The sequence below is a fragment of the Corythoichthys intestinalis genome, chromosome 14, assembly GCF_030265065.1.
Source record: "Corythoichthys intestinalis isolate RoL2023-P3 chromosome 14, ASM3026506v1, whole genome shotgun sequence".
NCBI lineage: Eukaryota > Metazoa > Chordata > Actinopteri > Syngnathiformes > Syngnathidae > Corythoichthys > Corythoichthys intestinalis.
The window spans coordinates 7,667,749-7,695,650 of record NC_080408.1 but is presented as its reverse complement, the minus strand read 5'-3'; the positions used below and the strand labels follow the sequence as shown (position 1 = coordinate 7,695,650).

The window sequence follows — 27,902 nt, the reverse complement described above, 5'->3', positions numbered from 1 at the left end:
CCTCACTGAGCTCGAGCTGTTTTGCAAGGAAGAATGGGCAAGAATGTCAGTCTCTCGATGTGCAAAACTGATAGAAACATACCGCAAGCGACTTGCAGCTGTAATTGGAGCAAAAGGTGGCGCTACAAAGTATTAACGCAAGGGGGCCGAATAATATTGCACGCCCCACTTTTCAGTTTTTTATTTGTTAAAAAAAGTTTAAATTATCCAATAAATTTTGTTCCACTTCACGATTGTGTCCCACTTGTTGTTGATTCTTGACAAAAAATTAAAATTTTATATCTTTATGTTTGAAGCCTGAAATGTGGCGAAAGGTTGCAAGGTTCAAGGGGGCCGAATACTTTTGCAAGGCACTGTATATTAAAAAAAGGCATGGCCGATATTTTTTTGCCGATTCCGATACTTTGAAAATGACGTGATCGGACCCAATCGATCGGCATCCCGATCGATCGGGACATCTCTACTTACAACATGTCAGTTTTAAAGCTGTTTCATTTATTTAAAGATAGATTCAAGTCAAGATTTTGCTGATTTAGGAGTACTTTAGATAAAAAGTGAATTAGGTTCGCTACAACAGAACCTTCTAGAGAAGTCTACTGCTTTAAGATGGCGGCTGTTTACAACGCAGCAACTACTAAACGGCAAGTCTGTCACTTTGCATCTAGTTCTCTTTATATGGTCTAACACCGCCGTCGTCTGTCATTTAGCATCTAATTCTACATATATGTGATATCTACTATAGCCGTATGTGGCCGTATGTTTGTAGCAACTAGCAATTGGGCGTTGTTTGAACCAGCTGTCGGCCGCAGTCAGGTATTTTTGATTTTATATTTAGCAGCATAATTTGAACATGATATTTGCTCTCGGTCCGTTCCTCATTGCGTCCCGAAGACCGCGCTGACTGTGTTTTATTTCTGCTTTACCTTGTATAATTCAGTAATCGGAATTTGGATGTTTCTGAATTGTTCTCGAATCTTCCATGGCTGAACCGCGAATAATCTAAGAATCGGAAATTTCGCACGCCTCTAGACAATATAATTCTTTTTTTCATCCTCGCTTGATCTTTGATCTCGTTTTTAAAACAACTGAGACTCACTGTTCTGATCCAACATGCTCTACTGGGTCGGGCGCGACATATTCTTCTTCATTGGGCTTTATTGTTGCACAGCTCACTGTGAGTAATGGCACGGTCTAAAAGTGCAGGTCAAAAAGTGGCAATTCAATCATTATGTCAACAAACAAACATAAAATTCTCCCATTATAGCAGCATTGATGAGACAACACCTGAGGGAGTACGAAAACAAAGCCATGCGTCAACTTCAAAATCAGTCTATTGTTTTAATAGATACACTGCACAGCCGGCAGTAAAACTCTCCCACTCTGTGTCATTTTCATTTGACAGACCCAAATGCAGCACATTGACTTCATTCAATTAACTTAATGTGAGAATCGGCCAGACACAGGCAGATGAGGAGAAGGGCTTGTGGCAAGCAATGAATAAAATCCATTATAAATCCTTTGCTTTGGTAAATCAATCAGCACTGTCTTGAGATTTCATCAGAAACGCCTGTCTTTCCTCAAGTCTTCAATACAGGTATTAAAAGGCTATTTTGAACCCTTGGGTCTCATGAAAGCTACCGTATACACCTGAGTCATTACTACCATTAGATTGGACTAGATTACATTTATTTTATTGTTATTGCAGCAGCCACAGAAACAATGGAACAAAATGCTGATTGGATCTAAGCAGCAATGTTTAAAAAATGGAGCTTTATTGATCTTTGTTTCTGCCTTAAGATACACATTTTTTGAGATGCGACCCTTCGTTCGAGTGATTGGCTTGGACAGGTCATAGACAGGTTAACAAATCGCATTCATGTAGCAAAGTCATAATTATTAAAGATTACCGAAAGCCAACTTCTTGGCCAAAACCGAAAACTGAAAAGCCAAAAAATACACATGTATATTGTATCACAAAAGTGAGTACACCCCCTCGCATTTTCTGCAGATATTTAAGTAACGTATTTTTCGGACTATAAGTCGCACCAGCCATAAAATGCCCAACGAAGAGGAAAAAAAACATATATAAGTCGTACCGGAGTATTAAGTCACATTTTGGGGGGAAATTTACTTGATAAAATCCAACACATAGAACAGATATGTCATCTTGAAAGGCAATTTAATATAAAATACAATAAAGAACAACATGCTGAATAACTGTACAGTATAATTAGAGGTGTGCATCGGCACTGCCCTCACGATTCGATTCGATTACGATTTGGAGGGCTACGATTCAATTCGATTCAGAAGGTCACAATTCGGTTCGATTCGGCAATGCATCGCGATGCATTAAAGCCTGGGATGCATTAAAATTCTAAAGCAAAGCATATTTTTCGTGAATCATGAGGCAGCACAAGCGGTCAGACATTAAACAACTTTTTATTGGCCCTTGTGTCACTCCTGGTTGAAGTCAAATGAAAATACTTTCATATACAGTGATACCTCAGCTCACGAACGCTTAAGCTCACAAACTTTTCGCCTCAAGAACATTAAATTCGCGAGCATATAGTCTCTGCTGACGAACTAGTTTTCGGCGGACGAACGAAACCACGCGGTCGAACAGCGCCACGAGAAGCTGACGCACGCCCACGGCGTCCCAGTTCGTCTCCTCCCTTTCGTTGAGTGCGGACGTGGTTTGTGTTTGATAGACATTTTGGACCATATTGAGTGTACTTTTGCTATTATGGGACCGAAAAAGAGTTACCTACAGTCATTATGGAAGGTGACTCGTGTTACCAATTCGCCCTCGACTGGTAATTGGCGGTGCTTTCAGCTTCCCACCGTAGTGAAAAGTGGACCGGCGAGTCACGTTGGCTCGTTGTCGTCGCTTGTCTTCGGTTCGCCCGATTTCCTCTCCAGAAAGGTGGCGGCGTGTATACAAACACCCAGAGGCGTCGGATGGCTTTTTGTGGGCACTTTTATTAACAACCAAAAGCATGTGTGGGACACAGCGCTGGAGTCTACGCTAACTGCGCACTTTGCCCGTAACACTCTCCTTCCAAACAGTAACTCCCTCCCTCCCTCCTCCTCCCACTCCATTCCATCAAGCCATCAACTACCATCACAAAGGTAAATAAAACGACTTTATTCTACAGTACAGTTAATTTCTTTAATTATAATACAATAGCACATTTATTATACATAAAATAAGGTATATTTTTGTGTAGTTTTAAGGCTTATTTAGTAGAAACTTATGTTTTATGGGGACCTGGGAACGGATGATTCTCATTTTAATGGTTTCTTATAGGAAATAAATGTTCGGAAGACGAACTTTTCGCCTTACAAACACTTTCTGGGAACCAATTATGTTCGTGAGCTGAGGTATCACTGCATGTATATATATATATATATATATATATATATATATATATATAGTGCCTTGTAAAAGTATTCGGCCCCCTTGAAACTTGCAACCTTTCGCCACATTTCAGGCTTCAAACATAAAGATATGAAATTTTAATTTTTTGTCAAGATTCAACAACAAGTGGGACACAATCGAGAAGTGGAACAAAATTTATTGGATAATTTAAACTTTTTTAACAAATAAAAATCTGAAAAGTGGGGCGTGCAATATTATTCGGCCCCCTCGCGTTAATACTTTGTAGCGCCACCTTTTGCTCCGATTACAGCTGCAAGTCGCTTGGGGTATGTTTCTATCAGTTTTGCACATCGAGAGACTGACATTCTTGCCCTTTCTTCCTTGCAAAACAGCTCGAGCTCAGTGAGGTTGGATGGAGAGTGTTTGTGAACAGCTGTCTTCAGCTCTTTCCACAGATTTTCGATTGGATTCAGATCTGGACTTTGACTTGGCCATTCTAACACCTGGATACGTTTATTTTTTAACCATTCCATTGTAGATTTGGCTTTATGTTTTGGATCATTGTCCTGTTGGAAGATAAATCTCCGTCCCAGTCTCAGGTCTTGTGCAGATACCAACAGGTTTTCTTCCAGAATGTTCCTGTATTTGGCCTCATCCATCTTCCCATCAATTTTAACCATCTTCCCTGTCCCTGCTGAAGAAAACCAGGCCCAAACCATGATGCTGCCACCACCATGTTTGACAGTGGGGATGGTGTGTACAGGGTGATGAGCTGTGTTGCTTTTACGCCAAACATATCGTTTTGCATTTTGGCCAAAAAGTTCCATTTTGGTTTCATCTGACCAGAGCACCTTCTTCCACATGTTTGGTGTGTCTCCCAGGTGGCTTGTGGCAAACTTTAAACGAGACTTTTTATGGATATCTTTGAGAAATGGCTTTCTTCTTGCCACTCTTCCATAAAGGCCAGATTTGTGCAGTGTACGATTGTTGTCCTATGGACAGACTCTCCCACCTCAGCTGTAGATCTCTGCAGTTCATCCAGAGTGATCATGGGCCTCTTGGCTGCATCTCTGATCAGTTTTCTGCTTGTTTGAGAAGAAAGTTTGGAAGGAAGGCCGGGTCTTGGTAGATTTGCAGTGGTCTGATGCTCCTTCCATTTCAATATGATGGCTTGCACAGTGCTCCTTGAGATGTTTAAAGCTTGGGAAATCTTTTTGTATCCAAATCCGGCTTTAAACTTCTCCACATCAGTATCTCGGACCTGCCTAGTGTGTTCCTTGGTTTTCATAATGCTCTCTGCACTTTAAACAGAACCCTGAGACTATCACAGAGCAGGTGCATTTATACGGAGACTTGATTGCACACAGGTGGATTCTATTTATCATCATCGGTCATTTAGGACAACATTGGATCATTCAGAGATCCTCACTGAACTTCTGGAGTGAGTTTGCTGCACTGACAGTAAAGGGGCCGAATAATATTGCACGCCCCACTTTTCAGTTTTTTATTTGTTAAAAAAGTTTAAATTATCCTATAAATGTTGTTCCACTTCACGATTGTGTCCCACTTGTTGTTGATTCTTGACAAAAAAATTAAATTTCATATCTTTATGTTTGAAGCCTGAAATGTGGCGAAAGGTTGCAAGATTCAAGGGGGCCGAATACTTTTGCAAGGGACTGTATATATATATATATATATGCATATATATATATATATATATATATTAAAAAGAAAAAAAGATCACAGCATTTATTTAGTGCTTTGAATGAGACCAGGGCTTTCTTTTTTTTTCACACAGTAGCAGCCTTTCACACAGTGTAACATCTGAACTCCTGTGCAAAATCAGTAATAACAGTCACTGTATTTTAGTCACAACGACCCATCAATAAAAATATTCAAGAAAATATTAAAGAAAACGACAAAGAAAATATTGTAGTGCAGCAGCATCTTTATCGCAATATCAATCCAGGGATCAGTTCAGTTGCAAACAAAACATCAACTAAATTGCAATGTAGAACAAAAGTAAAATGTAGGCCTTGCCCACTATATACGTGCAATAGAGGTTAGATCAGGCCTAAAAAATCCAGCCCGACCCGACACGGCCCGCTGGTATTGAAGCCCGACCCAGCCCGAGCCTGATCAGTTAACGATATGCAGGCCCAGCCCGAAAAACCCGATTTTTTTTTTTGTTTCTTGTTGGAGTGACGCGGAAAAAAAACGCAGCAGCAGCAATTTATTTTCAATTCTTCGAGTTGGCAGAAAAAAATCTTAATGTTTAAATAGTCTACATATTTTTATGATCATTATAAAAGCATTTACACAGCGAAATAACGCTGTGAAAGTTTGTTATTTAAAAAAAAAAAAAAAAAAAAAAAAACGGTTTTGCAGACAAACAGAGGAGAAGATTCGAACGGATCACATTTCTGTTGCCTTGTGTGCATAAATACAAGTGTCTTTCGTAACAAATCGCAAGCGCCACAGCGGGAGGAGGAGAAGAAAAAGCGGGCGGCGCCACGGCGTTCATGTGCGTGCACAAGCAAATGCACAATACAGAGAGCCTGCTCTCGGTTTTATCCCATTTTTTTAAATTTATAATTTATTAGGTGGAGCGGCGCGGTGGCCCGACCCGACCCCAACGTGAATGCTTAACATTTTGGGCCCAAGATCTAACCTCTAAGAGATAGGGCATAACATAACATTGGCTGAAGCAGAGAAAGAGGGAGCGAGAAAGATTATTGATGCACCTTAGACATTGAAAGCAGACATCTGGAGACATTTTGGCTTCTACGAGGGCGGTGGGAAACTTGACCAGAGCGCGTGTGTAAAAAATGAACCATGAGAATAATAATACAAATGAGGAAACCAAATCCGTTGCATCACCAGAATTGCGCAGGGAAGATTTTTGAATGTACTTATATATTTAAAAATGCACTGAATTGATTTGGCTTGTTGCTCGCATCGAATCGAATTGTCCATGCCCCGCACCGGAATGCATCGCCGCATCGATTATTGTTGACACCACTAATAATAATGTTACATGATGCATGAACAACAAAATGCGAATATACTGTCCTCATCAGGGCGGTACGGCTCGGTCCTGGCTATACAGCGAGCTAAACTCCCAAATGACGATGCTGGACGTCTGTATAATTTGCTGACTTTATTTTGTCCGTCGTTATGACACCATTATTTGAAGAGTGAAACTAAAAATAGAAATAATACAAATCAATTACCTCCTCGATACCAAACAGGTTTGCATCAACGTAAATAAATGATAATTAGCTGCTAATACAGCAATGACACAAACGGTTAGCATGCGTTCGCTAGCATTAGCACATCCTACAAACAACCACACAACTGGCTCTAAGTGTCCGATCGCGGGTGGATAACGCACAACAACAACAGAAAAGATGATACACACAGGCGTTGCCTCTGTAGAGATATTATATAAGAATAAACAATAAACGTAGGTTCGTGTTTCTCTCTCTCTCTCTCTCTCTCTCTCTCTCGCTCTCTCGCCCACTCGCTCAGAGGCTGCATAGCTGTGCGTCTTCTTCAGGTGTGTGAGCGCTCTTCTTCGTGTAAACAAGTGCGAGTGCGCCCCCACTTGGGCGTGAAAGTGCCACAAACTAGAAGCATGCATTTCAATATAAAAAAGTCAATAATACAATTGAACACACATTGCCAAAGGCAGAATGCGAACGTGGCCATTGCTATTAAGAGTTATTCAGATAACTACAGCATAAAGAACTTGCAAAAAAGTTTACCAAACCATCAATGTCACTCCGAAACACCAAAATAACATGCGAAATGATATCATAATGTGTTAATAATTTCACATATAAGTCGCTCCTGAGTATAAGTCGCACCCCCAGCCAAACTATGAAAAACAAAACAGCGACTTATAGTCCGAAAAATACAGTATATCTTTTCATGGGACAACACTGACAAAATGACACTTTGACACAATGAAAAGTAGCCTGTATGCAGCTTATATAATAGAGTTAATTTGTTTTCCCCTCAAAATAACTCAAAATATAGCCAAAATATCTAAACCCCTGGCAACAAAAATGAGTACACCCCTTAGTAAGTACGTACATCCCTAAATTTCCAAATTGATTACTGCTTGTCATTTTCCCTCCAAAATGTTATGTGACCCGTTACAGGAGTGCTGTCAGCATTGCTGCAGAGATTCAAGAGGTGGGGGGGTCAGCCTGTTAGTGCTCAGACCATACGCCGCACTCTACATCAAATTGGAGTGCATGGCTGTCACCCCAGGAGGAAGCCTCTTTTGAAGACGGTACACAAGAAAGCCCGAAAAACAGTTTGCTGAAGTTATGTCTACAAAGCACATGGATTACTGGAACCATGTCCTATGGTCTGATGAGACGGGCGAGCTTTCTTGTGTACCGTCTTTATAAGAGGCCTCCTCCTGGGGTGACAGTCATGCACACCAATTTGATGTAGAGTGCGGCGTATTGTCTGAGCACTAAGAGGCTGATCCCCCACCTCTTCAATCTCTGCAGCAATGCTGACAGCACTCCTGTAACGAGTCACATGACATTTTGGAGGGAAAATGACAAGCAGTACTCAATTTTGGACATTTAGGGATGTACGTACTTACTAAGGGGTGTACTCGGGGCCGGATCTATGGGTGGGCCAGGGTGGGCACGGCCCACCCAGATGTGAGTCGTGCCCACCCAATCAAAATGTCGGTGTTCTGTTATGCATAAAAGATTGATGGGTTTTGTGATTGAATACCTGAGTTTATTGCTTTTACGTCTTATTAGCATCATCTAGTGGACGCCTTAATTTACTGCATCCCATGTGCACTTTATTTGAAAGAAACTGTCACACGGATGTTCAGTAGTTGTTCAGTAGGGAATCACACGACGATGGCCGCAGTCAGTTCGCACCATCTCTGTGACCACTTTGCCTTGAATTTGAGGTTGCATCGCCGGTAGGTATTGTTTAAATGTGTTTAAAAACGTAAATATGTGAATTGTGTGTACTTCAGTGCTAAAAAAGTGAGACAGATTTACTTAGCATGAAACTTGTGATATGCTAATTACCCACGAGTTAGAGGGTCGGCAAAATGGCGTCTCGGGCGCTCTGCTAATTGTTTATTCATATTTTCATATGCAGTTTGCTACAGATAGGGCAGTACATATGCGATTTCATATATTGTGCATAATTTGATTGTGTTGTTTTGTCTGTTTTCTTTAGTTTCACCCTTTTGAGTGTTAATAAACCTGCTTAGACATAGCCACGTCTGTAGAGTCGTTGATACGAGAAAGGTGTTCATAGCCACGACTATCGTGACGGCACAGTCTCTATTTAGCGTCGCACTGGATATAGAGAACGCACGGAGAGTTGGTCTCACCTACTTTATTATTGCAGGATTAACGGTTACTGTTGGCCGCAACCACGCCGAACAAGCAATCACCAAAACAAGCTGTTTTTCCAACCTCATTTGTTATCCGCGCGCTTCCTCTCTCTCCTCCAGACACATTCTCGCAGTCGGACATCCGGGCATTAATGATGTCACCAGCCACAACAATGCGTCGCCATATTGAAATGGGGGCAAAACACGAGTCACAAGCAGTTGCTCTGTCCTTTATTGAAGTACAAACGCGTTGAACTTTTGTCTTATTTGCGGTCTTTTTTTCCATCGGAATGACTAAAAGTTGCCGTGTTGAGGTTTGTAACACAAGGAAGAGTTCGGAGCCGCATTTGAAGTTCTTTATTCTTCCTCGTGAGAAGAAAAGGACAAGCAAATGGCTGAAAGCAATTAATTAAGGAACAGTAAAACAAGACGGTTCAGTGGACCATTCTCGCCAGTGGGAACCTAAATCCAGGCACATTTACTGTACGTTTGCAGCTGACATTTTATTACTGGTGAGTAAACTTTAATCGATTTTTCTTGCCCCAATTAGCTGCTAGGATTCAATAGACTAAGCATTTTTATTATTACCGTAACTGACAACTTGCAAAGCGTTATTTTTCTTTTGCCATGAACTGCTCTGATCGGTCAATCGGTATATTATTGGCCTGGTGGGAATTGATTATTTTGCCGTGACGTGTTCACAGCTAAATAACGCTTGGAGGCGAATTACCGGTTACGGCAGAAATGATCACTCCGTATATACTACCAGTTTTCTTAGTTCCTCACAGTACATATTCCACGTAATTGGTAAAGGTCAACTTACTGGGTGACTTTGTGAGGTAGTTGTAGATGTTACCGAACTCCACTGCAGGCAATTCCTTTGGATTGTTTATCCAGCTATCAGCTGCGACTTTGTATGGGCAGATTTGCAGGCCAATACACGCTAATTTTAAGTTGCATCGCCTCCTCGCGTCTGTCGGCAGTGACTCCTCATAATAAGTCATGTTTAAGATGTTTTTAATGAAAAAAAGACGCAAAACACACCTGAAATATATGAATTTCAGGCGTTTGTCTACGGATGTTTACCTGTGTGTGCCCCCATCTCAAAATGGCGACACGTTGCTATGCGAGATGACGTCATCGTGACATCACGCCGACAGCGAGAATGAAAAAAAACAAACAAACAAAAAACAAACCTCCCCAAAATTAATGCAGCCTCAACGGGACACAAGCCAGTGTCCTACTTGCGCCGTTCCCAAGCCTGGAGAAATGCAGAGGGTTAAAAAAAAGCCCACATTTGGGGTGCCCCCTCAAGTTTTCTTAGTGCCCACCCTGGTGGGTAAACCTAGATCCGGGCCTGGGTGTACTCACTTTTGTTGTCAGGGGTTTAGATATTTTGGCTATATTTTGAGTTATTTTGAGGGGAAATTAAATGAACTCTATTATATAAGCTGCACACAGACTACTTTTCATTGAGTCAAAGTGTCATTTGTCAGTGGTGTCCCTTGAAAAGATATACTTAAATATCTGCAGGAATGCGAGGGGTGTACTCACTTTTGTAATACACTGTACGTGGCAAAAATTGATAGAATTTACATTGATTTCAAAGGGGAAAGATTATTTGAGAATCGAGTGTTTTGAGTTAAGGAACAAATTACAAGTTTGATCTACAAATCACCTGTCTTTGTGTTGGCGACTTGCAAAAACTGCAATGAAAATGGGCTAAATAAGGATAACGTAAACTATCCGTTGACTGGTATTCTTGTGTATTTCGGGGACAATTTTACAATATAGTCAAATAATGTAGTCGTTCACTTTTGCTCCTTCCCACAATCACAGTCATAAAATCAGAAGCTCATCATTCAATTCAAAAATGTCTGACATTTTAATCGCTGCATCATGTGGGTTTGAGAAAAATTATAGAGAAAAATACAGAGATCAAAAAATGTTATATGGCATTTTCTCTCTTTGCTGCACTTTCCAGTTGAACAGTACTGCACTAGCTCCCAGTAAATACACCTCATATTATATTTATATTAGGGTTGTCAAAATTATCGCGTTAACGGGCGGTAATTAATTTTTTTAATTAATCACGTTAAAATATTTGACGCAATTAGCGCACATGCCCCGCTCAAACAGATTAAAATGACAGCACAGTGCAATGCCAACTTGTTACTTGTGTTTTTGGGAGTTTTGTCACCCTCTGCTGGCGCTTGGGTGCGACTGATTTTATGGGCTTAAGCACCCATGAGCGTTGTGTAATTATTGACATCAACAATGGCGGGCTACTATTTTATTTTTTGATTGAAAATTTTACAAATTTTATTATAACGAAAACATTAAGAGGGGTTTTGATATAAAATTTCTATAACTTGTACTAACATTTATCTTTTAAGAACTACAAGTCTTTCTATCCATGGATCGCTTTCACAGAATGTTAATAATGTTAATGCCATCTTGTTGATTTATTGTTATAATAAAGAAATATAGCACTTATGTACCGTATGTTGAATGTATTTATCCATCTTGTGTCTTATCTTTTCATTCCAACAATAATTTACAGAAAAATATGGCATATTTTATTGAAGGTTTGAATTGCGATTAATTATGATTAATTAATTTTTAACTTGTAATTAACTCGATTAAAAAAAATGTAATTGTTTGACAGCCCTAACTTATATGCAAATTCCCCCCAAAAATGAGCTAATTCTTTTAAAAGGTTTGTTTTAATAGCAACTCAACATCAGTTGAAGTAAAAAGGAAAATAAAAAAAATCACCCACAATGATCTTTTTTAATGTGCTTGTGTTAGCAGGGTGTTAATAGAAAAATGCTGGATATCTCACCTATGCCACATGGACATCTGTTGAAAGAGGCTACATTGTTGTCCTGGAGATGAAAATTATGAATATTATTCAGAATTAACATGCCTTTATACATCCAGCATTACAATTCCTAGTTAGCACCATGTATTATTCATGGAAAATATATTTGATGAACAGGTTTTACAATTATCTTGATCTATTACTTCCCATTTTTGGAGCTGTTATTTCTCCTCCCACCTGCTTCACCCACACACACATACATTGTCTCTCACTGAGGCACATGATGGCCCCGAGAGGGAACTTCTGATGAAAAGAAAAAGAATCAGTTTTTTTTTTTTTTTTTAATCGCACCCTGCTGTTTTCTCTTCTCATACGGAGCTTCAGTACTTGCATGCATAACTCTTATTGCCTGTATACAGCAGATGGTTCATTGGTGCATTTAAAGGTCGATTAGAGACAGAAGCAATATCATATATATTTAAATTCCCGGTGTTTTCTTCACCGAGCAGTTCATGCACATTATAAAGAGACTATTTACTGTTTGTAATTAACATAATGTTTTTGTTCTTCTTTTCTGTTTGTGTGTGAAGAGATAGTGAGAGCCATGACCCATGTGATCAACCAGGGCATGTCCATGTATTGGGGGACATCACGGTGGTCTGCTATGGAAATCATGGTGAGTGATTACAGTTAATCAATTTTAATCGGGGAGGAAAATTCATTCTGAACACAGACAACACCACTGGTTGAGTGCCTGCGATAATCTAGCAGAAACATCCGATAATCAAGCCTTTGCTGGTTTTAATTGTAAGGCGCCGAAAGTCTACACAGTGTTCCTCCACCAGTGTTGTCAGTAACGCGTTACTGTAACGCGTTACTGTAATCTGATTACTTTCTTTCAGTAACGAGCAATCTAACGCGTTAGTTTTTCCAAGCCAGTAATCTGATTAGTTTCCTCAGTAACTGTGCGTTACTATTTTGTTTTTGCCTCATACTGTTTGTAGAATGAAGAATACTGTAGTCATGTACGAAGAGCATTTGAATAGAAAATACCGCATTTGAGTTTGGGAGTGACATCACATCTCACGTTTTCTCATCGGGAAAAAACGGGTCACGTGCAGTACCATGCTGTATGCGCGCCGTCTGCCACATAGCCTGGCTAGTGGCTACCTATCAGGATGCTAACAGTAAAGGAGCCGGAGAGATACAACAAACGGCTGCGTTTGCTCACTGGAGATACAGCCATTACTTCACATATCCGTCCAGTAAAGATGACAAAAATATCTCCGTGCGTTGCAAACTCTGCGCTGGCTCAGATGGACTGTCGACCGCCATATACTCGACATCCAATTCAACAAGGAAGCACCTGGAATTACAGCACAACGCGTCGCAAAAAAAAACTCAAAACAAGATGACAGTTAACGAGGCAGCCAGCAACTAGCCTTTATAATATGTGTAATTATGTACATTTTATAGTTAGAGTTTATAATCGTAGGCGGAGTTTTACATGTGTGGGACTGCGGGGAGAAGCATTTTGAAGACTGAAACAAAAGTCAAAAGTTTCTTCATAAGTTTTGCGTTTTATATATTTTCACTGCTATTGTAAATTCTCACTGAAGACATCAAAACTATGAACGAACATGTGGAATGGCAAAAAAAGTGAAATAACTAAAAGCAGGTTTTGTATTCTACATTCTTCAAAGTATCCACCTGTGAGGTGTCTTCAAACCTTTGGCCAATACTGTACAGTGGGGAGAACAAGTATTTGATACACTGCCAATGGGAAAACCCATTGGCAGTGTATCAAATACACACATCTTGACACTGTTCGAGTTCAATCAGCTGTTGAAGTTGTTGTTGGTAGCGTTTGAAACCTTAGGTTTAAAGAAATTCTAAATATCCATCTTGCCTCCTCTGGTTTAGTTTTGCCTAAGCAAAGCAAAGGATAGTCTCAAGGTATTAGTCACATGATTTGTTCGAAAAATGATTTTGACCCATTATGAAAACTACGTTGTAGGATTTTTGTTCATTTCATAAATTTTTGTTGTTTTATTGCTTTTCAACTTTTATAGACAACATTTTAATGGCTAGGTCTTTATTTCAAAGGGGAAGTTCAGAATTTTTTACATTGGGCTTCATCTTGGAGTTAGTGGGGATTTAATTAGTTGTTGGACTTTATTTAAACAAATTTCGTGCAGTTTGTCAGTTATTTGTTAGTTTCAAGGCTCTGGGATGGCTAAGCTAGGGCGAGTCAATGGTGGTTGAAATCAACTCCATGGACTAATTAAACCCCCGCTAACTCAAAGATCAAGCCTTATGTGAAAAACTCAATTGCACGTGATTAAATTTTTCTGTTATTTTTATGTTGAGGCAGCAAAAGGAGAAAATTGGTAAAAAGTAACTGATAAGTTACTTTTAAAGTAACTTAGTTACTTTGATAATAAAGTAATCAGTAAAGTAACTAGATTACTTTTTTAGGTGTAATCAGTAATCAGTAATTAAATTACTTTTTTTAAGTAATCCGTGACAACACTGTCCTCCACTACTGTATATTGCAGTTAATTGTTCATGCACAATGTATACCTTGGTGGGTAGAGTACCCAAAAATTTGACTCAAGTAAGGGTAGCATCACTTCAAAATAATATTACTCAATTAAAAAAAAGTATTCAGTGAAAAGAATACTTAAGTAATGAGTAACATTGTGAGTAACTGCTTACAGTGTGATATTTTTTAAACAATAGGATGTATTTTTTTCTCACCACAATGTCACCTCTATGAACTGTTATTTACGGTGACCGAGAGGTGTCAGGCGAAATGCAAAGTCCAAACACTTTGCAAATAGAAAAAAGCACGAACCCGAATCACAAACGCTTTGCAAAAGAAAAAAGCCCGAATGTAAACTGCCACAACACGATCCCCAATTCCTAAAGCGCGATTGCAAATTGGCAAAAGCACGAACCCCAATTGCCACAACACTACAGCAATTGGCTCGTAGCACGAATGCAAATTGTCACAACATGATCCCCAATTCCTAAAGTGCGATTGCAAATTGGCAAAAGCACAAATCCCAACTGCCACAACACGACAGCAAATAGCTCGTAGCACAACAGCAAACGGCTCACAGCACAGCAGCAAAATCACGCAACACAACGGCAAGAGGATGACCCAGAAGTTTAAAAAAATTTTTTTTTAAAAGGGACGACTTTCCTGGGTACATTCCAGTAGTAGTAGTAGTTAGGAGATTTTTAACAAGTTTGTATTCATTGTGTATGTTAATATAATTATGTTCAAACATTGCAATTTAAATTTGCCAATTAATTAGGTTCATATTTGTGAAAAATTTAGCCCTGACCCCTGTTCAATAATCTCTTCGGTCTTATTCAGGTCCCGTCCCCAACAAAAAGTGTACTTACAAGTTATGCTGTTATATCGTCCCTACCAATACCCTCTAGTTGAGAATAAATATAAACATACTTCCTACCAGGAAATTAAAACTTTACAGTTTTCCGTAGTCTATCGGAGCCAAATAAAAACTGGTAGAGAGGTTGAAATCTGCGCTTTCGAGTAATATTGACTCTTATGTAAAACAGTTGAATTTTTGCAGCACTTTAAAGACGCCACATGATTGAACAGGTCGACGGAATCATAGGACTTCTGACTATAAGCTTGTGTACAGTCTTGTGACTGGATTGTTACATCTGACTGGTAAAATGGATTCATGTGATTATTGTTGCAACGTCTCTTTGGTGAAAGAGTTTAGAGCCTGCTTAAGTAAAAAGTATGACGTAGTAAAACTAAATTTTTTTTAAAAGTTACTCAAGTAAATGTAACGTTCTACTACCCACGTCTGAAAGTAAACCACTGCATATTTGCAGATTTGTTCAATTCTTATCTTGTGTTCAGTTCCCTGTATTTCCACAATTTCTGTATCTCCTTAATTATTTAGGAAGCCTACTCCGTGGCCAGGCAGTTCAATCTTATTCCACCAGTCTGCGAGCAGGCCGAGTATCATTTTTTCCAGAGGGACAAAGTAGAAACACAGCTTCCGGAGCTCTACCACAAAATTGGTTAGTTTCATTAATCTCACTCCCAGGCTTCCCTTGATACCCTTCAGAATCTAAAATCCACCTGTTGTCGTTTAATTACAGGTGTAGGTGTGGTCTCCTGGTCTCCTCTGGCTTGCGGCATCATCACTGGGAAATATGACAACGGTGTGCCAGAGTCCTCCAGGGCTTCCATGAAGGTTGTTTTATTTTGACCACCAGCCTTAAGAAAAAACACCTTAATTCATTCACCGCCATTGATGGCAGTAGATGTCCAAACCAATAATTCCACATATTACACTGTAATAACATGGTAATAACTCTGTAATAACTTAGGAACGAAGCAATGACAGCATTCCCCTCAGTCATCAGTGGTACAAATACAATGAACTGTTCAAATGAAATTGATGTCAATTGCTGTCAAAGGCAGTGAATTAGTTCATACACTTCGGTTATGTAATCTGATTTGTTTGTTTTACAGCCATACCAGTGGTTAAGGGAGAAAATAATGAGTGAGGATGGAAGAAAACAACAAGCCAAGCTGAAAGAATTGGCTCATATAGCAGAGAAGCTCGGTTGTACGTTACCCCAACTGGCTATAGGTTAGAGGCTTCCTCCTGATGTTTTTAATACTTTTGAGGGCTGTAAACTTTGTTTGTTTTCGAAAATTGCAATACCTTGAATCCATTGGAGAAAGAACCTTTAATATGCTTTGCAACATCATGTCTTGCGATGCTTTAATTTCCCTCACAGGATTTAATAAAGTTTATCTATCCTTTTATGTCTCTTTCAGCGTGGTGCCTAAGGAACGAGGGAGTGAGCTCAGTACTGTTGGGATCTTCGAATCCGAGCCAGTTAACAGAGAATCTTGGTGCCATTCAGGTATACGGAATATTTGCATGTAAAATCTTAAGAGTGGAACCTTGAGATTTGGACAGGGGCTTAACCTTTGCCAGCTTCTTAACTCATTGGCTTCCACTGACAGCAACAGACGTCCAGTCCATTTTGACTTGGAATGGTTCAATAGCTGACAGCCCCCCAGTCATATTGGACTTGAAGTCTATGGCTGCCAATGGCAGTAAAACATGATCACTCAATGACAGACATCACAGTTTAAATGGATTTGATGGCAGTAAATGAGTAAATAATTGTAAAATTAGATTACAGAAAATAGAAAAATGTAAAATTATGAATTACAGTGCCCTCCATAATTATTGGCACCCCTGAAAAAGATGTGTTTTTTACCTTCTATTATTATTATTTTTTTGATTCATATAATATGGGACCTTAATGGAAAAAAAGAGAAAAATCCAACCTTCAATACAAGTGCATTTATTCAGTGGGGGAAAAATCCCACATAAAGAAATAATTATTTGTTATCAAATAATGTGTGTCACAATTATTAGCACCCCTGATGTTAATACTTTGTACAACCCCCTTTTGCCAACAAAACAAGGTATGGGGACTGAGATGGCCATGGGAGGAGCTTCATTTTGTGTCTGGTGAACCATTTCTGTGTAGATTTGGCCATATGTTTAGGGTCATTGTCTTGCTGAAAGACCCAGTGACGACCCATCTTCAGCTTTCGGGCAGAGGGCAACAGATTTTGATTTAAAATGTCCTGGTATTTCAAAGCATTCATTATTCCATGCACCCTGACAAGGTTTCCAGGGCCTTTGGAAGCGAAACAGCCCCACAGCATCACTGACCCACCCCCATACTTCACAGTGGGTGAAGTATGGGGGTGAGTGGGTTAAAACTCCATAAACTCCAGCACCCCTGCGACCCTCGTGAGGATAAGTAGTTCAGAAGATGAAGGAATTATATGAATGTGATGGAGAGAGATTAAAAGGATGGCGTTAAATGTGATGCAATGACAAATGTGGGTGCGACTACATTTTGTGCTGGTGCACATTAAGAACAAAGTTAGGTGAAACTAGTGCAACCAATGCAAAAATTAAGTGTGGAGCCTAGGCAATACATAAGTTAATCTTTAATCTTTTTTCAGGGATATCCTAAACAGAGCTATTCAAGTTATCTGGTGAAAAATTTCTAGTTTAAATATCGCAATATATCGCGACCCCCCCCCCCCCCCAAAAAAAAATCAATGAAATGAAAATACTACAGAGTGGCAAATAAGTATTTAGTCGGAACAACCCTAGAAATAACATATTGTTATATACAGTGGGGCAAATAAGTATGTGGTCAACCACTAATTGTGCAAGTTCTCCTACTTGAAAAGATTAAAGAGGCCTGTAATTGTCAACATGGGTAAGCCTCAACCATGAGGGACAGAATGTGGAAAAAAAAAACAGAAAATCACATTGTTTGATTTTTAAAGAATTTATTTCCAAATTAGAGTGGAAAAAAGGTATTTTGTCACCTACACACAAGCAAGATTTCTTGCTGTCAAAGCGGTCTAACTTCTTCTAACGAGGTCTAACGAGGCTCCACTTGTTACCTGTATTAATGGCACCTGTTTTAACTCATTATCGGTATAAAAGACACCTGTCCACAATGTCGGTCACTCACACTCCAAACTCCGCTATGGCCAAGGCCAAAAAGCTGTCGAAGGACACCAGAGACAAAATTGTAGACCTGCACCAGCCTGGGAAGACTGAATCTGCAAAAGGTAAAATGCTTGGTGTCAAGAAATCAACTGTGGGCGCAATAATTAGAAAATGGAAGACATACAAGACCACTGATAATCTCCCTCGATCTGGGGCTCCATGCAAGATCTCACCCCGTGGCATCAAAATGATAACAAGAACGGTGAGCAAAAATCCCAGAACCACACGGGGGGGACCTACAGAGAGCTGGGACCACAGTAACAAAGGCTACTATCAGTAACACATTGCGCCGCCAGAGACTCAAATCCTGCACTGCCAGACGTGTCCCCCTGCTGAAGCCAGCACACGTACGTCCAGGCCCGTCTGCGGTTCGCTAGAGAGCATTTGGATGATCCAGAAGAGGACTGGGAGAATGTGTTATGGTCAGATGACACCAAAATAGAACTTTTTGGTAGAAACACAGGTTCTCGTGTTTGGAGGAGAAATAATACTGAATTGCATCCGAAGAACACCATACCCACTGTAAAGCATGGGGGTGGAAACATCATGCTTTGGGGCTGTTTTTCTGCAAAGGGACCAGGACGACTGATCTGTCTAAAGCACAGGTGTCAAACCGATTCCAGAAAGGGCCAAGTGGGTGCTGGATTTTGTTCCAACCGATAGTTTAACCAATGAACTTCCTGCTGAAACAAGCAGCACCTGACAAAGTTTAACTGATTACACATGTAAAAGATCTAATTGGTGAAAAGGTGTCCTCTTCATTGGTTGGAAAGCAAACCTGCACCCACTTGGCCCTTACTGGAATCGGTTTGACACCTGTGGTCTAAAGGAAGGAATGAATGGGGCCATGTATCGAGAGACTTTGAGTGAAAATCTCCTTCCATCAGCAAGGGCATTGAAGATGAGACATGGCTGGGTCTTTCCGAATGACAATCATCCCAAACACACAGCCAGGGCAACAAAAGAGTGGCTTTGTAAGAAGCATTTCAAGGTCCTGGAGTGGCCTAGCCAGTCTCCACATCCCAACCCCATCGAAAATCTGCGGAGGGAGTTGAAAGTCCGTGTTGCCCAACGACAGCCCCAAAACATCACTGCTGTAGAGGAGAGTTGCATGAAGGATTGGGCCGAAATACCAGCAACAGTGTGTGAAAAGCTTGTGAAGAGTTACAGAAAACGTTTGGCCTCCGTTATTGCCAACAAAGGGTACATACAGTAACAAAGTATTGAGATTAACTTTTGGTATTGACCAAATACTTATTTTCCACTATGATTTGCAAATAAATTCTTTAAAAATCAAACAATGTGATTTTCTGTTTTTTGTTTTCCACATTCTGTCCATCATGGTTGAGGTTTACCCATGTTGACAATTACAGGCCTCTCTAATATTTTCAAGTGGGAGAACTTGCACAATTAGTGGTTGACCACATACTTCTTTGCCCCACTGTATATAACAATATGTTATTTCTAGGGTTGTTCCGATTATGTTTTTTTGCTCCCGATCCAATCCCGATCGTTTTAGTTTGAGTATCTGCCGATCCCGATATTTCCCGATCTGATTGCTTTTTTTTTTGCTCCTGATTCAATTCCAATCATTCCCAATAATTTTCCCCGATCACATACATTTTGGCTATGTATAAAAAAAAAAAAAGAATAAAACTCGGAAGAATATATACATTCAACATACAGTACATAAGTACTGTATTTGTTTATCATGACAATAAATCCTCAAGATGGCATTTACATTATTAACATTCTTTCTGTGAGAGGGATCCACGGATAGAAAGACTTGTGACTTTGTATATTGTGACTAAATATTTTCATCTAGTGTATTTGTTGAGCTTTCAGTAAATGATACTGCAGCCATGCCCAAATGCATGATGGGATGTGGAACCATGACTGTGCGTAGTGCTACCAATTGATATATCTTCTCTGCGTTGGGAAATAACATAAGGTGTTAAGAAAAAGATCAATTGCTACCTTGCTTCCCCACATTGCTTCCCATTTCTAATCGTAGGGAGAGGGATTGTAAGGCTTTAGCCAATTACAAAAAGGCTCCAAAGGCTGCCAAGATTCACTACTCAATTTACGCTGCCTTTTATCTCTCTAAATTGGTAAAACGGCGCCATCACAGAATGAGCGCGACAATGCGCGAGTGGGTCGTGCAACGCATGGATTAATTGCGTTAAATATTTAACGTGATACATTTTTTAAAAATTACCGCCGTTATCGGGATAAATTTGATAACCCTACCTTAAGCCTAAACTAAAGACTCTGGATGAGTGTAACATATTATGTCTGTAACGTTAAATACAATTAGAGAACGATTTAATTAAAAAATTTATATATATTAAAAAAAGGCATGGCCGATATTTTTTTGCCGATTCCGATACTTTGAAAATGACGTGATCGGACCCAATCGATCGGCATCACATCTCTAGTTATTTCTATTTGCATAATTTTCTGTGATGGATTGTGTCCGACTCCTGAGGTTCCACTGTGTTTATTAGTGCTTTTTCAAACCACTGTCATCTGTGTTTGATCACGTATTAAAGCAATGCTGTGTGAACTTTAGGTGATTCCTAAGATGACAGCGGGTATCGCCTCAGAAGTGGATCACATACTGGGGAACCGTCCGCACAGCAAAAAAGACTACCACCATTAGGATGATCCGACTTCTAAACTGTCCCTTGAAAGTGTATCAAAGCTCACAAGCACAGCCATGGCACAGCAAAAAGTGTCCAACTTTACTGGTGTGACCCCGTTTTTGACTGTTAAATGTGTTCTGCTTGGCTCATTAGCCACTTGTCATTATCATAAAGTGAGATGCTTTCCAACGAATGCATGCTTACAACCATGGCAGATACGACAGAAGATCCAGTGAGATCTTTGTTCGGATGGAGTCATCCTTTTTTCCCCGGCTATGACCACAGTATTAAAAAATTTGACCGTGGAGAATAGTAATTATGCCGCGCAGTGAACAACAAAAAATGCTATATATTTTATAAGACAGTTGAAAATTTTGCCTCATTAGTTGTTCGTGGGGTGTTGACAACACAATATAGGTTGTATATGATAACCTGTGCAATTAAGGTCTGCTGTGGGCAGACTCGATGCTACGTTGCATTCTTTTTTTGCAGCTCAAGCTGAAACGTCAACGTGATAAATTGTTTCCGTGTATAATGAACGGAGGTCAGCCACTATATTTTTTCCAAAATACTTGTGCTGTACTAGTTATAATGTGTTTTACTTGATGAGCAGGTTTTACTCCCAACAGAAATATTCTTTTTTTTTTTCTTCAGTTCTTTTCACTTTTGCTGTTCAGGTTAAACATTTGTCTTCTTGTGGTGGAGAGATGATATACAGTACCTACAAGCAACAAGGCCACCTAGGTCTGGCTAATAAAAACAACACAAATTAGCCCCTCCAGTCTTTGCACTCTGTTCATGTTGTACTCCTACCAGTTTCCTTCAGAAACCATTTGACAAAATTGGTCTTTGTTTTGCTTTTATGTCTTCATGTGCATTTTCGTGTGGCTCATCAGAGTTGTACATAAAAATAAAGAGCTTATTAAATAGCATGCTCTGTTTTTTTAAGACTGTAAAGAGGATAAGTGGTAAAGAAAATGAATCATTGGACTTGTAGGAATTAGTCTTCACACAGGATGAAGTCTGCACAAAGAGATGAAATACCCTGGATCTCAGTATGCCAATGTGGAGGCTTTTCACTAACTTCTGTTGAGAATCTGACCACTTTATACACCTTGAGATAGCCATTAAGCAGGGGCGCAACTACCCATTCTTGGTAGGGTACGCGAAATGAAAAATGGCGCCCTTCCCCACGTCTCAACCCGCCCTAACCCAGCAGACACACATGATTAAGAAAAAAAATTTTTTTTTTTTAAGTATGTTAGTGATACGACTGCAACTAACGATTATATACATAACTGATTAATCGGACGATTATTTAAACGATTAATCGGATAAATGTCACTCTTTTCAATTACCGTAACAATTTCACTTCAAGTTTTTTAGTCATGTTTTCAGTAACAATGAAGAGAAAATGGTTGACTATTACCTTAAAAAATATTTTATTAGCGCTTCCTGACTTAACTGTAGTGTTCCAAGTACATAAAACTTTTTAATAAAAATTCTGAGTATAAAACATAAGAATTTCTTACTGCACAAATCAGACAAAAGTTCTGTTCATTTAAATAAAAAAAGGGCTGCTGATTGACTTTTTTTTTCTTGAGGGCAAAGTTCTGATATAAATTGTGTCAATGAATCATTTATTTTCTTTATATTTGTTATTTGTTATTATGAACTAACCAGAATCAGACATCTGCGGCAGTCTTGCCAGTGCAGTGACAGTAAATTGTTCCTTTTGTTATTATTATTTAGAATTAATATTTTTTTTATCGTAGTACTATGGAGTTTTCAATGCTTTTAGTTTTCATTAGATTTTAATTTTGGTTATTTTATGTTTTGCTTTCACTGACCAAACTCCAAAACAGCTCCAAAACAGAAGCTATTCACATAGGTACTACTCACCAGCTCCGTTCCGCCCCCATTTCCTCAGTCTCCTTTTTCGGCCATAAATTTTCCCTCTCCCCTTCTGTGACTAATTTGGGAGTCAGGTTTGACCCCCATCTTAGCTTTAACAATCACATCAATTATATTTGCAAAACCTCCTCCTTTCACCTCCGCAGTATTGCCAAACTCTGGCCATCTCTCTCCCGTCCTGCTGCAGAGAGACCCATCCATGCCTTTATCTCCTCCAGGTTGGACTATTGTAACGCACTCCTCATCGGGATCCCTGGCAAGAGCCTAAAAAGGCTTCAGTATGTCCAAAACAGCGCTGCCAGGGTCCTGATGAGGGTGCGTAAACACGAGCACATCACCCCCATCCTTCAGACCCTACACTGACTCCCTGTTCACCTCCGTATTGAATTCAAAATCCTCCTTCACACCCATCACTGTCTACACGGTGTAGCCCCCACCTACCTCACCGAATTCCTCACATCACATACTTCAGCCAGAACGCGGTCAGGCCAACAGCACCGTCTACTCCCGCCCAGGACTCGGCTCAAGACTATGGGCGATTGGGCCTTTGCAGCTGCTGCTCCCCGTCCGTGGAACGCCCTCCCAGACCAACTCAGAGCCCCGCAGACGGTGGATGCATTTAAAAAAGGACTAAAAACTCACCTTTTTTTAAAAAAAAGCTTATTCTAGCTAATTGTATTTGACTATCTTATTTTTATCTGTTTTGCATCTGGTTTTATCTGTGCTTCTGTCTGTTTTGCTTTTACTCTTTTATTCTTAGTCTTTTTATCTATTTTTTTTCTTTTTTTCTGACAATCTGCACTTTGAGATTTGTTTTTTCAAATGTAAAGTACGTTATAAATAAAATGAATTATTATTATATTTAACTTTTTTTATTTTCAAGTCATGGCAATTTCTTTTTTACAGCAGATAAATTAAGGTAGGTTGATTGGGTGATAGAACCGTCGCTCAAAAAATAGGCGGGTCTTTAATATACTTTATCCAATGAGCATTTTCTTTTTTCGAATTAGGACATTCGATTGGCTGAAAAGCACTTCTCGTGTTGTGTTTTTGCAGCTGGCGCTTGAACCCCGCGGTTTACAAAAACTGTTTTAAAGCTTAGCTAGCTAGCAAAACATCGATGCTACACTTTCCCCCGGACGTGTCCTCAACATTTTAAAATCAACCGTGACCCTTTCGACTCAGTATTAAGGTCGCCGAAACGCAACTGTTTGAAGCGCCACCAGCAGATAGAATGCTAACTTGGCTAAGATAATAACAGGGGACATCGTTTCCTTGTCGACTGTCGTCAACAAACCACGGCGTCCATTATATGCTTAAGAATTTAGCCTCGCTTGGTGCTTGGTAAGTGTTGAAATGAAAGTTTCATGCTATATTTCTGGTCACACGCCTCTGAAGTTCGTTATTATTCTCCTCGGGTTACTGATTTCAGCTGGAGAGCATGTACACAACAATGTCACTGGCCAGCGAAGCTCATTTTGATGCCACAGGGAGCTTGGTGGATAAAAGAGCGACTATTTGTGTTGTACCTGATCTTTCCTCCGACCTCCTGGAGGACGAGTTTGACATGAACAGGTCTTACCCTTGTGCACGGAAATCATTGCAGAAAAGAAACTTGCTGGAATTGCACCGACGTTATTACTGTGAATCTTCCTCAGGTAAGAGATGGCTCCAAAGGCGTATGCTGTAATCCGTTTTTTTGTATGTTTGTTTTTGTTAGATTTTTACAGTCACGTTCAGTTACTGATGCACGGTAGGCATGTGGCGGTATGAGATTCTGACAGTATGATAACCTTACGCAAAAATATCACGGTTTCACAGTATCGCGGTATTGCAATTGCAGCTCTAAAATGTATTACTTTGAGATATCTGGGTTTAAAAAAACAACAAACACAAAGAAAAAACTTTTTTTTCCTTTGAACCGGATTTTAATTTTTCATAACATATTACCAAATTGAAACATAAATATAATGTTAAGTTAAAATAAATTGAAAAAATAAGTGAAATATTCTAAGGCAAGGCAAGGCAAATTTATTTATATAGCACAAAGGCTGATTGAACACTCTGAATTGTCCGTAGGTATGAGTGTGTGCGTGAATGGTTGTATGTCTCCTTGTGCCCTGCAATTGGCTGGCAACCAGTTCAGGGTGTCCCCTGCCTACTGCCCCGAGTTAGCTGGGATAGGCTCCAGCACCTCCGCGACCCTCGTGAGGACAAGCGGCATGGAAAATGAATGAATGAATGAATTCAACACAAGGCAATTCAAAGTGCTTTACATCACATGAAGACCATAAAAATCACATTTAAATCAACACAACGTAAAAACCAAGACATGATCGCATTTAATCACAGAATAAAAATAAATAAATACAAATAAAACAAAAATAAAAATAAAGCAAAAACTACTACTACTAATAATCATTGAAATCAGCAATGGAGATAAGCACAAGAGGAATAGAAGGCAGGTAGGTTGAAATATATAGACAGTTATGGATATGCAGTGCCAAACAAAAGCGTTTTTAGCCCTGATTTAAAGGAGCTAACAGTTTGAGCGTACTTCAGACGTTCGGGTAACTTGTTCCAGAGGTGAGGAGCATAATAACTAAATGCTGCCTCACCCTGCTTGGTTCTTGTTCTTGGAACATGCAGAAGACCCGTTCCAGACGACCTTAGGGGTCTAGATGTCTCATAGGAATCTAACAAGTCAAGCATGTATTTTGGTCCAAGGCCATTAAGTGATTTGTAGACAAGCAGTAGTATTTTATAGTCTATCCTTTGACTCACTGGAAGCCAGTGTAGCGATTTCAAAACCGGTGTAATGTGGTCCAGCTTCCTTGTATTTGTGAGGACTCTGGCTGCAGCATTCTGTACTAGCTGCAGCTTCCTGACTGATTTTTTTATCAAGACCTGTAAATATACCGTTGCAGTAGTCCAATCTGCATAAACTAAATAAAATTTGAATAAATGCAGTCCTTTAGGTGAGCCTAAACCACCAGCCACAGCTCAACATTATTACCGTCAGAACAACAACAACAAAATTGCATTATTTTCAATAAAAAGCACGTGTGTATGACTCGTATCATGTTTACATTATACACACACTCTTTCTCAACACAAACAGTTGCCAGAGAGAAAAAAACATGTTTTACCACTGCTAGACACACTAAACACTAGAAGTGGGAATCTTTGGCTACCTAACAATTCAATTACGATTCATGGGCTACGATTCGATTATAAATCGATTATTGATGACCCCACACCCCCCACCCCGCTATTAGCTGCTTTTAATGTTTTGTACATTAGTCACAAAAACTGTAAAAAAAAAAAAAAAAAAAAAAGAGAAAGAAAAAAAAAGGAAAAAAGGCTCACAGGCTTAAATAAATAAACATTCAATTAATTTAATGTTGTGAATCAACCGTTAAAGTTGTTAAAATTGTTCCCGTTATTCCATAGTTTCCCTTTTGTCTGCTTTCGACATGTGCTTTAAGATGGCGGCCGTTTACCAACGCCTGCATCTACCTTTTTGTACATATGCTGCTTACGCCACCGAGTCTATTTTGCATCTAGTCCTATGTAAATATGATATCTACCGTATCATTATGTGGACGTACTTTGTAGCAGCTGTCTGCAGCAGTTAGGTATGTTGTTGTTTTTTTATCTTGCGGCATGAGTTGAGCTAGAGCCATGAGTTGAGCATTGGCATTACCCGAGGGGCCGGGAAATGACAAGCATAATGTTTAGCTACTCTCGGTTCCTCATTGCGTCCCGAAGACCGCACAGCGCGCTGAGTGTGTTTTACATCCGCTTTACTTGACATATTTCAATACTCGGAATTTGGATGTTTGTGAATCGTTCTCGAATCTTCCACGGCCGAATCGCGAATAATCTAAGAATCGGAAATTTCGCACACCTCTACTAAACACGCTGGAGATAACTCTCCTAGCTGGTGGAAAACGTTCATGACAGTGTTTACTAACCTTTAATTTTGTATACATGCGAAATCATATTGGAGGTATTGCCTCCACGGAAGCCACCCTCCGCAAACATGTTATACATGTCGGTTGGACCTACTCCTCTAAGCTGCAGCTGTCTGTAACTTTTCTGTAGCCAAAGTATTCCCATTCCAGCGATTTCATTTTCTTCGATGGGGGAAAACGTTCAGGAGTTTCACCTCCTCCAGACATCGTCTAGCACAGCTGACACACTGACACTGAGCAACAATTGGTGGGGGAGGGTTGAGCCTTGCAGCTGCAAGCGAGGGAATTCTCCCGGAATTTTTGGGACATAAAAAATAGCCATAACACTTTGTGTAATGACAATAAAGGCATTCTATTCTATTCTAATACGTTAGGGATAGTATGATGGAAAATGTTTGCATTATTGAAGCCGTGATGTTTTCATGCCATGGTATACCTTAAAAACGGTAATCGGCACATGTCTCTCCACACCTCAGTGATTGGTTAGCCAGAGCAAATGTTGTTACGGCCAAGTAAGATACTGACTCATCAGCTGCCTTGATGGGAATAGACGTCCAATCCATTTTTATTGTGAGGACCAGTAGCGATCATTTGATAAGATAGCTTCTCGTAGGGCTGAACGATATTGGAAAAACGGACATTGCGACTTTTGGGGGGTTTGCGATATATTGCGATACATTGCTATACATATTACTATATTACCACAAGAAATATTTTCACCAGATGACTTGTTTGGGAAGACTTTAGTTGACTCACCACGTTTTTTGTATTCGTGTATTGCATTCAGGATTTTATTAGTTTCCGCCTTTGTTTTTCCTCTTTATTCATCCTTATGTTCTTAATGTATTCTTCATTTTATTGTATATTCTTGAAATAATTTAATTTAAAACAAAAGTTTACGTGTTAAAAATGTATTCTTTATTTTATTGTATATTTTTGAAATAATTTAATTTAAAACAAAAGTTTACGTGTTAAAAAAATAATAATAATAATCGCACGATGTGCGATGCGGCCATTGCTCATGCACACAACGCAAGTGACGTTCAAATGATATAAAGGTAGTCCACAGGTTATGACGTACTCGAATTTTTTTAAGTTGCATTAACAGTACCTTATTGTACCTCACAGTATCTTATTTTTTACTTTATTATTATGTAGGGCTG

At 39.6% G+C, this 27,902-nt stretch overlaps 2 protein-coding genes across 4 annotated transcripts in view; both read left to right on the top strand.

The window, feature by feature from the left end:
• The window catches only part of kcnab1b (potassium voltage-gated channel subfamily A regulatory beta subunit 1b), a 131,189-nt gene extending 108,080 nt beyond the window's left edge, over positions 1-23,109 (top strand). For both annotated transcript variants that reach the window (XM_057857304.1, XM_057857305.1), the window contains exons 10-15: positions 12,180-12,265; positions 15,537-15,657; positions 15,739-15,833; positions 16,115-16,235; positions 16,427-16,515; positions 20,776-23,109. In XM_057857304.1, the coding sequence (XP_057713287.1) occupies positions 12,180-12,265; positions 15,537-15,657; positions 15,739-15,833; positions 16,115-16,235; positions 16,427-16,515; positions 20,776-20,865 (602 nt within the window). In that variant the 3' untranslated portion in view covers positions 20,866-23,109. The remainder of the gene's footprint in view (positions 1-12,179; positions 12,266-15,536; positions 15,658-15,738; positions 15,834-16,114; positions 16,236-16,426; positions 16,516-20,775) is intronic.
• Positions 23,110-23,793: 684 nt separating this feature from the next.
• Positions 23,794-27,902, top strand: part of pask (PAS domain containing serine/threonine kinase) — a 30,804-nt gene continuing 26,695 nt past the window's right edge. The window contains exons 1-2 of one of the 2 annotated variants that reach the window (XM_057857715.1): positions 23,794-24,106; positions 24,195-24,420. In XM_057857715.1, the coding sequence (XP_057713698.1) occupies positions 24,204-24,420 (217 nt within the window). In that variant the 5' untranslated portion in view covers positions 23,794-24,106; positions 24,195-24,203. Of the gene's footprint in view, positions 24,107-24,194; positions 24,421-27,902 lie in introns of those variants that run through there. The other variant, XM_057857717.1, reaches the window with a different exon arrangement.